The sequence below is a fragment of the Mesoplodon mirus genome, assembly GCF_964341445.2.
Source record: "Mesoplodon mirus genome assembly, chromosome: 3".
Classification (NCBI taxonomy): Eukaryota; Metazoa; Chordata; class Mammalia; order Artiodactyla; family Ziphiidae; genus Mesoplodon; species Mesoplodon mirus.
This window is the reverse complement of record NC_138978.1, coordinates 102,392,228-102,407,173: the sequence shown is the minus strand read 5'-3', so window position 1 is coordinate 102,407,173 and position 14,946 is coordinate 102,392,228. Positions and strand designations below refer to the sequence as shown.

The following is a 14,946-nucleotide window of genomic DNA, read 5'->3' as shown; positions in this document are numbered from 1 at the left end:
ATATATTTAATCGGAACCTCTGCCCTATAAGATTACTGTAAAGATTAAATGTAATAATACCATGAACACTTAGCACAGTGCCTGGCACTTAGTAAGCCCTCAATACATGTAAGTTATGAGTCTTCAGAAATATGAATAGGAAAAAGACTGTGCAATATAAGTGCTATATCAGGGCTTGGGGTTATGAAAGTATGTGAGAGGAAGAATCGCTTGACCTGAAGAGTGAGGAAAGACTTCAAAAAGGAGGTGACACTCTCTCAGGTCCTTGAATGAAGAAAAGGTATCAAGCATTTGAAAGATGTATAATTTCTGAGGCAGAAAGAATGGAAAGGACAAGTTTGGTTTTTGTGGATTTTCCTTTTTCTCACTGAAATCATGAAGGACTAAAGGGATATTAACTAATATAATGATCGTTTATCTCTTTCCTCATTCAACAAACATTTATTGACTACCTACTATGCTATGTATACCGAGCCATTATTTTCATAACTACAACCAGGACAACAGATTTCACTAGTCCTCCAAACCAAAAACTAGTAACTTTTAAAGTTCTGAACCAACATTACATCTAATCTTACACCCTCCATTCTAGCCAAGTTGTTTGTGAATTTTGCCTTTTTCTCTATGCCTCTGCCCAAAGAATCCTGTTATCCAAGAAAAAAACTCCCTCTTCTTTTATACTCATTCTTCAAGCTCAAGGGCCTCTTACTCTAGGATGCCTTCCAAGACTCCAGTTACAATAAGATTAAGCCTCAGCCTATGTTCCCACTACATTTCATGTATTCTTCTCTCATTCCTCTTACTACATGCATTGTAATTGGTGGTTTCCTTGCCCATCTCCTCTTCTAAACTATCAACAGTTCCTTCTTCTCATTCTTCAGCTACTGTAATATGGCTTCCTAGCCCTGTGGCACCACCTCTGTCAGTCTACTCAAGCTCTTCACTCTCCAACCCAAGCTCAAATGCTAGAATTCCCCAGGTTCTAATCTTAGTCTTAGATTACTTTATATTACCTTGATAAGACAGTAATAGCTGTCATTCATTAAACTCCTATTATATGCCAAACACAAGCTAATCTGCCTAATCTTCATACCAACCAAGCAAGGTACATATCATCTGATCCATTTTATTGATGAAAATACAACTCAGAGTAAATAATATGTCCAAGAACACAAAGCTGGTGATAACAGGAAAAATGTTTATTAACTGTTTACTCAGTTGCAAGCACTATTCTAAAAACTTTTTATGTATTAACTCATTTAATCCTCTATTTTATAAAATAGGTATTCTCTTATTATCCCCATTTTATAGATAAGAAAACTTAGGCACAGAGAAGTTACATCATTTGCTAATTGACGTATCTATGAATTAAATGACATAGCCAGGATATAGACAAAGTGCTTACTTCAAAACCCTTATCTTCCCCTCTAAGCCACACTGTCTATTCAGACTTCTACTACCACTTACATCAGTGATTCCCAAATCAAAATTGGGGATCTGTGCTAATGATTCTCAAATCAATACTGGAAAATGAATGAACAACAGTTTCCTTGGTTTATAAAGAAATAAGACAGACTTTATGCATAACCACTATTTGTCTTTTATATGTTACCTTTATTAGGCTCTTTTCATCAATCTTGTAGTAGTTTTCAAGTTTTTTTTCAACAAGCTGAGCAAGTTTACTGGCATTATCCAGAGGTTTACTAGAAATGGAAAAAATGTTCGAACAATTATCTTTCTTTCAAGACACACTTTACAATAGCAAGTTGAATTCTAAAATTAAACCATAAATTTATTGATTTTATAAACATGGAGAAGTTCAGATAATACATCAAATATAATGCTATATCAATTTGTCTGGATTTTATCAATGTAAACCTTATCATATGTGCTTCAGATTTTTTTTCATATGAAGGAAATATTATAAATAAAACCGCAGTTCCTTTATTCCCCTCCCAATTCCCGGTCTTCTCCCCCACCCCTAGCTACCCCCACTCCAAGGCAACTACTATCATGAATTTGATATGTATTCTTCCTGTCATTACTATTATACACATGTTTACTGTTTTATATGTGTTTTAACAGTATGTTTTTACTGTTCTATATATGTGTGAGATCTATGTTGACACACATATCAAATTTAATCATTTTAGTTCTATATAGTATTCCATCATATGATTTATACTGGATTCTATGCATTCATTCCCCCAAAGATGGACATTTAAGTCATTCTCAATTTTATACCATTGCAAACAACATTGGAACAAATATCTTTGTACATACATCTCCATGTACATGTTTCTCTAGATATATTATTTCTAAAAGTATAACTGCTAGATTATATGGTATGTACATTTTCAACTTTTCCAGATATTACCATATTACTCTCCAAATTACTTGACCAATTATCTCTCCCACTAGCAGTATGAAATCTCCCTACATGCTAACACTCAGTCAACTTTCCAATACAGTCTTTTGCATAAAATCTTATATACCACTATCTTCTAAAATGATAAAATCATACTCTAAACTGTAACTTCATGATCAGTGACATTAGTATAACTTCTGAGTCTACAAGAAATTGTTAGAAAAGGCTCTTCAATTAGCACAGCAACCTCAAAAATGGAGGCTCTCCTTGTAAAGGGCTTCAAAGTGTTAAAGGACCTTTAGGTTTTACACCTCAAAAGTAAATAAAGCAGCAACTATAAAGAATAATTTATTATGTATTTTGCTTTAAAATATTTTCAAAAGGAAATAATTTCATGTTAGAATTACACTTGAAAAGTCCATGAGGCATAAAAGAATACTTTGTGAAAGAACAGGTAGGATTCTAAAAGCCTGATTATTTAACTATTACAATAACTCCAAACAGGTCCAAAGGTGAGCTATTAAATTATAAACTGGCCTCAGTTATCCCTCAGTATCCACAGGGGATTGGTTCCAGGACCTCACTCAGATTTCAAAATCTATGGATGCTTAAGCCCCTTTTATAAAATGGCGTAGTATTTGCATATAAACTATGCATATCCCCCATATACTTTAAATCACCTCTAGATTACTTATAACACTAATACAGTGTAAATGCTATGTAAATAGTCATAAATACAATGTAAATGTTATGTAAATAGTTGTCTGCATGTAGCAAATTCAAGTTTTGCTTTCTGGAACTTCCTGGAATTTTGTTTTTTTAATATTTTCAATCCACGATTGGTTGAATCTGAGGATGCCGAACCTGTGGATACATATGGCCGACTATATTACATACTCATTTCCCTGAACGGAGCCAAACACCAAGGGCAGAAGTTTGAACAGAGACTGAACTCTAGCAGGAGATAAACCACTTAGTTCAGAATGTAATTAGCACATCACCTATAAGAAAAAGAATGTTTCCAACACCTGAGGTATGAGTGAAGAGCCTGTTTGGTCACATCTGAATTAAGGAGATTTACTATATTCTTTCTAAGTAATTAACACAAGATTTTTTAAATGGTCAAGAATAATGAAACTTAAATATAAAGTACTACATGAATTTGAAATTAAACAATTCATCCAACTACCCGGACAAATGTCAATGTTTAAGTTAAAGAAACTTTTAAAACAGAAACAAGTGACATAACTTAGTAGTAGTACAGTATATTTACGTCTACTAGTTTATTAGTATCATACACTATTCTGAGTTCTTTACAGATATTAACTCATTTAATTCTAAAAACAACCTTATAAAGTGAGTACTATGATCATTTCCATTTCATAGATAAAGAAACTGAGAGCAGAAGGATCACACAGCCAGTAAGTAGCAGAGATTAAAATCCAAGCTGTCTGGCTATACAGAACAACATGAATGTCTAAGAACATAATACTGAACAAAGCCAGAAATAAAAAACATCATAACCCCATTTATACCAAGTTCAAAATCAGGCAAAACTAAAATATGTGTTAGAAGTCAAGACAGTAGTTACCTCTGGGGAGGAGACAGGGGGTGACGACTAGAGGGGATCATGAGGGGGGCCTCTGAGATACTGTTAGTATTCTATTTCTTGACCTTGGTGAAGTTAGATGGGTATGTTCACTTTGGAATGATTTATCAAGCCATATAAATATAATTTATGCACTTTACAGTAAACTTTACTTTTAATAAGAAGCAAATAAACAAAGGTACATAGTACTACAGTCAAACTTTAACTTTTAAAAAACTCCAAAAATTGGGCTTCCCTGGTGGCGCAGTGGGTAAGAATCCGCCTGCCAATGCAGGGGACATGGGTCTGAGCCCTGGTCCAGGAAGATCCCACATGCCGCAGAGCAACTAAGCCCGTGCGCCACAAATACTGAGCCTGCGCTCCAGAGCTTGTGAGCCACAACTACTGAGCCCACGTGCCACAACTACTGAAGCCTGCACTCCTAGAGCCAGTGCTCCGCAACAACAGAAGCCACCGCAATGAGAAGCCCGCGCACCACAACGAGGAGCAGCCCCCGCTCGCCGCAACTAGAGAAAGCCCACGTGCAGCAATGAAGACCCAATGCAGCCAAAAATAAAATAAATAATAATAATTAAAAAAAAAAAACTCCAAAAATCTATTTAAAATGGCTACTGGAATTAGATACCATAGATATTTAGATACTATAACCAGTATCCAGATACTATGACTATTTAAATTTGGTGGAAATTCAATAAAACATTAAATGTAAGATGGTATTCCCCACAGGACAACAAAGACATTCTTCTAAGCATTCCTTAAACTCATGAAAAATATACATGTAAACCATACCAAATTTAAGCTCTGAAATTCAGTAAGAGAGGCTACTAGTTACTCTGAAATTTAAGCCTTAAACTTTAAATCTCCTATATGTACAGCATAATTTTATAAAGAAATAAATTCTTCAAACCAACACACAAAAGCACAGAGACATTACTTACCTGTATACCAAAGAGCAAATAGACAGCATAACATATAAAGGCACCACTGAGTGTCTTACCTTTTATATCTGACTCCAGGATTTTCATCCAAGGTAGCACATACTGTAACTATCTGCTCAGCCATCGCTTCCATGATGATATCTTTTCCATTTGCATTACTAGGGTCTGGACTGTAACAGTAATAGAATGCATCTGGTACATCAAGAGTATATACCTAAGTTAGGCCAAAAAAAGTCACACTGTCAATTTAGAAACTTGACTAAAAATATATATCTAGAAAAACACAGCTATTCCTTGGGATTCTAAAAAAAAAATACTTGCACCAACCATGCTGTTTCCTGAAACAACTGTGTCTTTACCTTAATCAAATCTCATTTTCTCTGTCATCTTGATTTCATCCTTTATTTCTTTTCTCACTCTCCTTTCCTGCTTAGTCTACCTCTCTCCTTCAATTCTGGTTTCATATATAGATTGTACTCTTTGATTTTCTCTACCTGTGCAGCAGATGAAGAAATCTGAGGTAGTCAAATAAAAATAAAAATCTAAAACCTGGCACAAAGGAATAAAACAAAGCCAAAATTGGTCTATGTATTTGACATACATTAAAATCTTAACCCATTAGAGAATAACCTAGAAATTTCCCAAAGTTGATATATATCTTCAACTCTTTAGCTTATATTCTTAATGTCCTTAAAATAGAGATATACTTCCCCAAAAGACAGAGCACTGTGCCAGACAAAGTACTGGTCTTATGATATATACAGTGAAACCTCACAGACACTTTTCAACTAACAAAAGCATTTACTTACATGCAAAGAATTGGATTAGAGATTTACTATTATTGTGTTATTTGAAGAATACAAAAGAAAAAGCTCTCTAATTGGAGTTGAGATTTTCCCATCAAATTAATTTTAATTTTGTTTTTTAAACAATGATAGTAATCCCCCTTAGCCTAGGATAATGTATTGAGTGTAAAAGTAGACATGTAATAAATATTACAGGTTAACTAACGAGTTATGAAAAAACTCCCCTGCATTTCCTTTCACACAAAGTAATTCGTTTCTCTGAACATAATGCATCACTAACAGCAGCAGCCTGAACAGACTGAGATTTAGCTGAAGCTACCACTTATGTCTGTGTTGCTGTATTAACAAAGTCTTAGTTGCTGTATTAACTGCCAACAAGCACCCTACAGCTGGACTGTGGCTTTCTCATAGCATTCTATCCCACTGCAGTAGATAATATCTGTTCAAAAATATTTATTGCCCTCCCTACAGGGCCTCTCCCTATGGGAGTATACTTCCCACTCATTGATATCAGGCTTGCTATGGTCATTGGAATGTGAGTAGAAGTGACATGTGCCACTTCCCTAGAGAAGCTTTAAAAGCCATTGTATGGCTCCACCATTTCTCTTTTCCCTCTGCTATGTCCCAGACAGGGGCTACTCCTTCAGCCTAAGTCCCAGAATGAAGAGGATGTAGAGCAAAGCCCCAGTCAAACCACAATGGACACTAACGTGAAGGAGAAATAAACTTTGTTGTTGTAATGCACTGTGATTTGGGGAGTTGTTACCACAGCTTAAATTAATCTTAGCTATTATCTAATACTCTAATGAACCAAATACAATTTTGGAGCTGGTTTTCATTCTACACTCACATCTGCCCATTCCTTCCTTCTCCTCCCCCCACTTTCCATCACCACCATGACACGCTCCTTTAGACTATTACTAAATGCTTTCTTCATCTCCATGACCCACAATCAGCTCCTTAAATATAGGAACTCTCCCCCCACAACCTCCATCTACTTTTCTTGCTAAATTATAGCCAGCTTAGCTCTGTTTCTACCTAGATACAATCTAGCACCCTTTCCACTAACTATACCAGACTTTTTTTACTCCCTGAGGTCCACTGTAAACAAACTCCCTTATATGCTTTAATGCTTTCCATCTAATTGCCCTAACATATATGTAACAGCATTAATTACCTTAAACTCTTTGAAAGGGAAAGAGAGCTTTCTTTAATCCCTTTGCCTCATGGATTCAGGAGGAGTCAACCACTTTCCTCTCTATGCAACTTCAAAATATGATGAGTGTCCAACTTCTCTTCTTCGGAAGACGATCATATCTGACTTTACCAATTTCTCCTCAACGATCATCCGACTTCTACTTTTCCTTAAAGACTTTAGGACTTTTCTGTACCAGCCCATTTTCTGCCATCACTCTTGATGGAACCTGGTGCCTCCTACAACCTGGTCCCAACCTACCTACAGACACAGCCTTATCTATCATACCATCACCCATTATAATCCTTATTCCTGCTGCTCCCCTGCACTTTCCTGCTTCTGTATCTTTGCACTCACGCTATTCTCACTTCTTAGAATATTTCTTCCCTCTTCATTACTACCTTATGAAATTCTATTTTTCAAGTGATTTCTCATTTTCCTAGTAAGAATTAATCTCCTCTTGTGGCAGACTATGAGCTGCCTCCTAAAAAACCATTGTTCCCTTACTTTTCAGTAATCATACCAATTATTTGGGGTAAGCAGCCATACGCTCAGCTAAAAGACTACATTTCCATTTTCCATGCACTTGGGTATTGCTATGTGACTAAATTTTAGCTAATAAGATATAAATGAAAATGTACTTTCTTCTTTCTCTCCTTCATCCTCCTTCCTCAAATGAGAATGTAATAATTCTACAGACATCTTGGATCATGAGGGCCATCCCTAAGAGACCAGGCCCCTGACAACTTTGTAGAGCCAGCATACCGGCCATATATAGCCCACTTGCTGAGTTTTTGTATATTAGCAAGAAATAAATTTCCAACTTGGTTAAACACTGAAAGTTTAAGTTGTCCTGTTATATGCAGTTGAACCTAATCTTAACTGATACTGTTTTGAAGATGCGTAATACTTTGTATCTCTTTCACAGCTCTCGGATGAGGGTGGGGCACATATCTTGATTATCTTTTCATAGCATACTCTTTGCATCTAGAAGACAATGTCCACTGCACATGCTCTTGATAAATGCTCACACAGGCCTTTGCTTACAGCTCAAAGCAGTTAGCGGTATTTCATTCATATCTTCACTTGCAAACAAACAAAAGGTCACAATACAAAACTGAGAAAATTACAATTTTCACTGTAATTTCCCCATAACAGTTAAATTTATTAAGTAAACTCCCTTAAGATATTTATCAAGGAAGTAAATTAAAAGAAAAAACTTCTTAGGGGAAAAACATAGCCAACAGATAGGACCTTAAATAATCACAACATTTTGCAAAGACTGGTAAGTAGAAGAGTCTCATGAGATTTGTCTATACACACAAAGACAAGTTATTTCCATCAGCCATCAAATTAGTCAGATATATACACAAACCTCTCCTCCAAATACAGCAATTACTGAAATTTACTGAATTCTGAGGCTAAAACCATATTTATCTTCTGTGCAGCAAGATGCTCTGGACACATTTGTCATATTTATCACACCACTGTTTAATCCCACATCATTTTAGGATGCCCATTTTCACCCTACACTGAACTTGCATATCATATTAAAAAGAATAAATCTAAAGGTAACCTTTGGAAAACAGTTTAATGTTAAGCAGATATCTTAAAATTTTACAAACTTGATTATGGTCTTTCTTTGTCAAAAACAGCAACAGCTTAGGGACTTCCCTGGTGGTCCAGTTGTAAAGAATCTGCCTTCTGATGCAGGGGACGCAGGTTTGATCCCTGGTCGGGGAACTAAGATCCCACATGCCACGGGGCAACTAAGCCCACACGCCACAACTAGAGAAGAGAAAACCCGCATGCCACAACTAGAGAGAGAAAAACCCACATGCCACAACTAGAGAGAAGCCCGGGCACTGCAAAGAAAGATCATGTGTGCCTCAACGAAGATCCCACGTGCTGCAACCAAGACCCGATGCAGCCAAATAAATAAATAATATTAAAAAAAAACAAACCAAGAACCGCCCCCAAAAACCCAGCAACAGCTTAAAAGAAAAACTCATCATCCAGGACCATTCTATTTCTTAAAATATTGACCTTAGAGTTCCAAACAACAGTAAACTATTTCAATTCTATGAAATGTTGGAATCCAAACACAGAGAACAGAGCTAAACAATGCACTAGCTGTGTGATTACGGCAAGTTACTTAACCTCTTTGATTTTCCCATCTTTAAAATGTAGATAGAATTATCATCTATTCATAGGGCTATTGTGAAGATTACATGCATACATTTATGTGAGGCATTTAGGAAAGTGACACAGAGAAAGTACTATGTGTCTGCAATTATTAATTGAAGGCTCATTAACTATTCCAAAGGCAAAACAAATCTACAAAAATCCTTCATTTTATAAATTAAAATAAATAATAGTTTATATAACATTATATAAAAAGTTTACTGAAGAACTTTGTTTTAATATCACAAATGGTTACAGAAGATAAAAGTATTTATCTCTTTGGAGTCATTTAACAAAACATTATGCTAAAAATCTTTTGGTTTCATAATCTGATAGGGCTGTAAACCTTTACACACACAGGACTTAGCGGGAGATGTGAAATTTAAGTCCACTTTTATTATTAATGTTATATTCCAATTTAGTACTCATGTTCCTCCCTTCATCAGAGGAAATGTTTATTTGTGGATTGTTCAAACTTCACCAAATACATAATATATAAAACATCTTTAGGATAAACCTTATTAACAAATAAGTTCATAAAACTGAATTTTAAAATCCATTATAAACTAAACTTAAAAATAAAAGGCATTTGGGTCTCCTGAGCACAAGCTGCCCATTCTCCTTGCTTGACCCTTGTAACAAACCTTTCTCTGCTCAAAAAAAAATTTTTTTTAATAAAAATTAAATTAAAAAAATAAAAATAGAAAGTACCTGAGATTCAAGTGGAATGAAGGAAATATTTATTTCTTTACATCTTCTTATTGTCTTGGAGCAAGAAGCCTTAATTTTGTTAAAGAGACTATCAGGGCAAACTGAGAGGGAAAAAAGAAAAAATCAAAGTATATAGCTGCATCTAAATTTTCCTTCTTTTGAGTAAATCATTCCAACATCCAAGAATATTTATTTTTTATATATAATTACTGACTTTCACAAAGTAATTTACTATGAGGACAGAGATAATATGTAAATACTGTTTTTCACTTTATAGAACAGATGCATTCTAGTAATGAGGGCTGTAATAGAAATTCCACTTTCCCCATTCATATCCACCGTAACCTAAGATATATTTCCTTAGAGAGCTGCTAACACAGCAAACTAAAATTGTTAGGAAGGAAAATCAAGTCCAAACTAAGGACTTAATAAACTTTCATAGGACTTTCAGAACTTTTAGGAATTTATACTACTTTTCTAAATCTGCCACTAAGTGCAGCCACACCACACAAATTTTTAATTTTTCCTTGAATTACAGGATATCCTCTAGTGTCAGGAAATTCTAAGCCTCTAAACTAGTAAGTTCTGGACCTTAGAACCTGTCTTTTCCCCCCTTTTACCTAACTGCTTATATAGTTTCACTAAAACTAGGTTAGAGTATCAACCACTGGCTTCTGCTGTCTTTTAACATGTTGTTCTTTACCCTCAAAATTCCTTAAATTTAAAGAGGCTTAATACTCATTAAATTTTATCAATTCCATAAACATGAATTTCTGTATAATAAGGTTACTTAAATGACAAATGCTTATGATATGGGCTTTTAAAAAATACAAGCTACTACTAGGTATGAGATTAAAATTTACAGGAAAAATAATATGAAAGCTGCTTTTTATTTGAATGTACAGCATAGAAAAAGAAATGTGATAGGTTTTCTCCCTTAATATAAGCAAACAGATGGCAGTTTCTTCAGTGTATCTCCCAAAGGGTCTTATTTTTTTATTATATAATCAAATCCCCAGTTGAAACTTTTATTTAAAGAAGAATTCTTCCTGTTATTGGCACAGAATTTGAGGGATAGCCCTCTCCATCAACCCCCTCACCCCTGTATACCAGCAAAAATGACTATCTTTTGAAACTAGTTTGGAATGATTTAATTTTCTATCACCTTACCATGAATTAGCATAGAAATAATCTTATATTTTTAGATTCTTTCTAACCTAATTAGAACAAACAATAAATAGTCACTAGTACTAAAATAGCATTATAAGAAATACTTCATAATTAACAGGATTTGAAGTAATGAAGCAATAACTTTTACAAAGCTACTTACAGTCAGTGAAGTAGATATATGCTGCTTTGTATTTGTTCTCCGATTTACTGCCGAAATCACGTAAAAAACAGTCTACAGACTTAAAAAAGGTTAGATGTTAATATGCATTTTATCAAATACTAATTTAAATATGCTAGCTTTTGAAATAACTAAGATTATTTTGATGATAAAGTAAAACCTTAACTGTCAAAAGATTAATTTATAAACTGATTTTTTAAGATGCTATGTTGTCTAGCCAGTTATAGCTAGAAGCATAGTAAGCAGTAAGGTAAAATGTATGAACAGAGTGCTGTTTTGGTGACGAGGAGCTCTAGGAATGGTCAAGTGACTGAGAAGCTGAAGCAACATAAAAGACAAAGACCACTGGAAGATAACAAATCAAGGAATTGAGAAGTCAATGAACGTACTGAAAGCATTATCTACAGGGAAAATGAAACCATCCAGACTATGACTGGAGAACTGCTGAACAGACTGACAGTGAGCTAGGAGCTAAAATTGTCAAGGGGGATTAGAATGAAAAAGCCAAAGGTTGGTAGACTGCGAAGAGGAGGGAGCGCAGGTAGTATAGTCTAATAGTATTTGCCTCTATGCTGGTAGTTTTAAAGATACAGTAGCCTGAAAGCAAAAATGAAGAACAAACAATTTAATTCTGTCTCATCCATCTGTTCCTTTTTCTCCTCCTGCAACTCCCAGAACTAGTATATTTCTGTTAGAGCTCATGAATCTATCCCGCAAGTCTCTTATCCTTCCCCTCATGATTTCAGTGATTGTTTTTTTGCTTTGAGATACTCCATTTTTATCTTTTAGACTATTAATTCAAATTTCCATAGTGATTATCCTCTTCAATTAACTATTTAACTGAGAAAATAAACTTCTGAGCTTCGGAAAGTTTATGTGCTATACCAGACTCTTCTTAAGTGTACTATTTTTCTGTTCTGGTTATCATTCTTCCCTCCAAGCCCCTATATGTTGCTAGATGTGCCCTTTTTTTTTATTCTTATTAAACCGTCTCTCTCTGGCCACCTGACCTACTTAGATGTGTGGTTGCTTCTCTTTGTCAGCTCACTTGAAGCTTAGGTTTAGTTGTTGGAGTATCCTAAATAGAGGCAGTACCATAAGAAGAGGAAGGCGAAGAGGAAAGCAAAGAAGTTTCTCCTCCTGAGGGCTGTAGGTATAAAAGCAAAAATCCACCCAACTGACCTTTCCCCTAGGGTTCACAGATCTCTTATACACAAACTCTTCCTGAAATCTGTCATTTTATGACCCTTGCTTGGGAACTCTCTGATGCTGGTCTCCACGTGCTCACCCAGCCCGTGAAGAAGGAAATCTCACATCAAGTTTCTCTACAAGTACCCAAGGAGCCCAGGGCCTCACATACACCCAGAGGCCTATAGAACCCAAGAGGTAATGGATTCAGGACAGGAAGAGAAACTGGAGTTGGTTATGGTAGATAAAGGAGTCACATTCAGGTATCATTTTCTTTGAATCCTTTGATTCTTTACTGAATACATAATTTTGTATCCTGCTTTTGTCACTAACATTAAAAATGAACATTTATATAGATCATTAAAATTTTCTAGAAACCTCATTTTCAATGGCCACATGGTCTTTCATACCAGTATTTGTTATGCTAAGAATTTATCTGGATATCTTTACTGCTTTTGAAATTTAGTTTGACAATTTATTTGATTTTTTTTTTTACAATAAACTCCAAGATTCAGAACGTTTCAAGGTTCTTGATATGGCAAATTATTTTCCAAAAAGGCTGTATTAATCTATACACCCACTAGCAGTATATAGTAGTTTCTACTCCATTAACCATTGATAATGGGTATTGACAGCTAGAATAGGATACATAGATAAATAAATAAATGTCTACACATACACACTTTTTTTTAATCCCTCTGCCAATTTAGTCGGTGAAAATGGTGCTTCTTTCATTTTTTCTGATCATGAATTTTATCTTATAAAATTATATTACAGATAAGATATAAAACGTCATTAAAATCCACCAGCAGCCAATATATAGAGACCATATAGTAAATATCTGGGTTTTTCCCTACTGTCTGCTCTGCTAGAGTTAGAAGAAATGAAATTGGAATTGCCAAATTAGCATTCTTATTCTAAGAATAAGCCAAAGGATGTGTTGGAAAATGCATTCTCAGATACTATACAGAATAAAGGAATTTGATACTCTATATGGCTCTAAAGTTTTGGCTTTAAGTATGAATTAAATCATGGTTAGATTATAAAGAAATTCCTTTCCCATAAAAAAACATATATACATACATATATGCATATATACATACATATATGTGTGTACACCCATACATATATGTATACTATAGGGAAGTCACTAAGATAAATGAAAGATTAATCCAAGACCATTTCTTTTACATACATTTCCATCCTCCTAAAAATTATGGTTGAATAGAAACTGCATGGGTACAAATTATTGAAAGAAACTCTATCATTTTATATAATTAAATTCTGCTTTAATAGATGGGGAGAAAGGAATTCTTTCACTTAAATATTCTCATTGAGAAGAATGCAAATGAAACAATCTTCTAACACAGGGAGACTCTCCTAAGCATCTAATAAAGGACATTTTATTACTTTGAATTTTCTAAGAGAAAATCATGTCAATGGTGAAAATTTTGAAGAACATAATTTTTAAAGATTCAAAACACTCACCTTTGATGTTGGAGAGATAAAATAAAGAGCCTTCATTTGTCTGACAGGTTCTCGATTCTTATAAATATTCTCCACAACTAACCAAAAAAAAAGTCATTTTATATAACCAAATATTTATACACTTGAAACAAGTTTTAAATGAAATTCACTGTACTTCTTTATTTATAATAATATACAAACACAATTGTATATCCTGGGCTTAACATTTTCTTTGTCTTCATTTGAAAAATTAAAAAGTCCTGAAAATGTGTCTTCCCTAAACTCTGGGCTAAGTGCTCATCATGAGAAAAAAAGATAAAGCAGCTATTTGATAGTTAGGTCTACCAGCATAAGCAATCAACATGCCATGAAGAAACCAAGAAAATGCATTTAAAATTAAAATATGTATTTCTTTGGGCTTCCCTGGTGGCGCAGTGGTTGAGAGTCCGCCTGCTGATGCCCCGGTCCGGGAAGATCCCACATGCCGTGGAGCGGCTGGGCCCGTGAGTCATGGCCGCTGGGCCTGCGCGTCCTGAGCCTGTGCTCCGCAATGGGAGAGGCCACAACAGTGAGAGGATCGCGTATGGCAAAAAAAAAAAAAAAAAAGTATTTCTTTTAAAAAATACTCTACTATAATAATAGAAAATATAATATCAGAAATTAGGCTAAGCATGAATTATCTGTTAAACCTCATAATAATCCTTTATGTATTTTACAAATGAGGTAACTGAGGCTTAAAAAAGTTAAGAAATTTATCCAAGTTACACAGTAAGAAAGAAGAGACAGGATTCCAACTCACATCTGTCCAACTCCAGAGTCTAAGTTTTTAACTGCTATAACATTCTTTAAATAAATTGCCAATTAACTCTTTTTCTTTTAAAACCACACATTAATATAAATCATTTTTTCAACAATGAAATATCACCATAATTTAATCAATTATATTTTTATTATTGAAATTAAGAACTTTATAAACAACTAATACAAAACAAAGTGAATTTAAAACTAGTAAGCCCTAAATTGTCAAATTAACTATGAAGGCTATATTAAAACAATACTAACTTAAAGTATCATTCTACAAATCAAGAGAACCATCTTTCAAGATTCACGCTGGCAAAGGGCCTAGAAAGAA

General features: G+C 34.6%; 1 protein-coding gene across 1 annotated transcript in view; it reads right to left on the bottom strand.

Moving 5' to 3' along the window:
• STXBP3 (syntaxin binding protein 3) overlaps positions 1–14,946 on the bottom strand; it is a 54,709-nt gene that overhangs the window by 26,758 nt on the left and 13,005 nt on the right. Inside the window, exons 4-8 of the mRNA XM_082614340.1 lie at positions 13,836–13,912; positions 11,142–11,220; positions 9,812–9,912; positions 4,975–5,129; positions 1,613–1,703 (exon numbers count right to left, since the gene is read on the bottom strand). Of these exons, the coding sequence (XP_082470466.1) occupies positions 1,613–1,703; positions 4,975–5,129; positions 9,812–9,912; positions 11,142–11,220; positions 13,836–13,912 (503 nt within the window). The remainder of the gene's footprint in view (positions 1–1,612; positions 1,704–4,974; positions 5,130–9,811; positions 9,913–11,141; positions 11,221–13,835; positions 13,913–14,946) is intronic.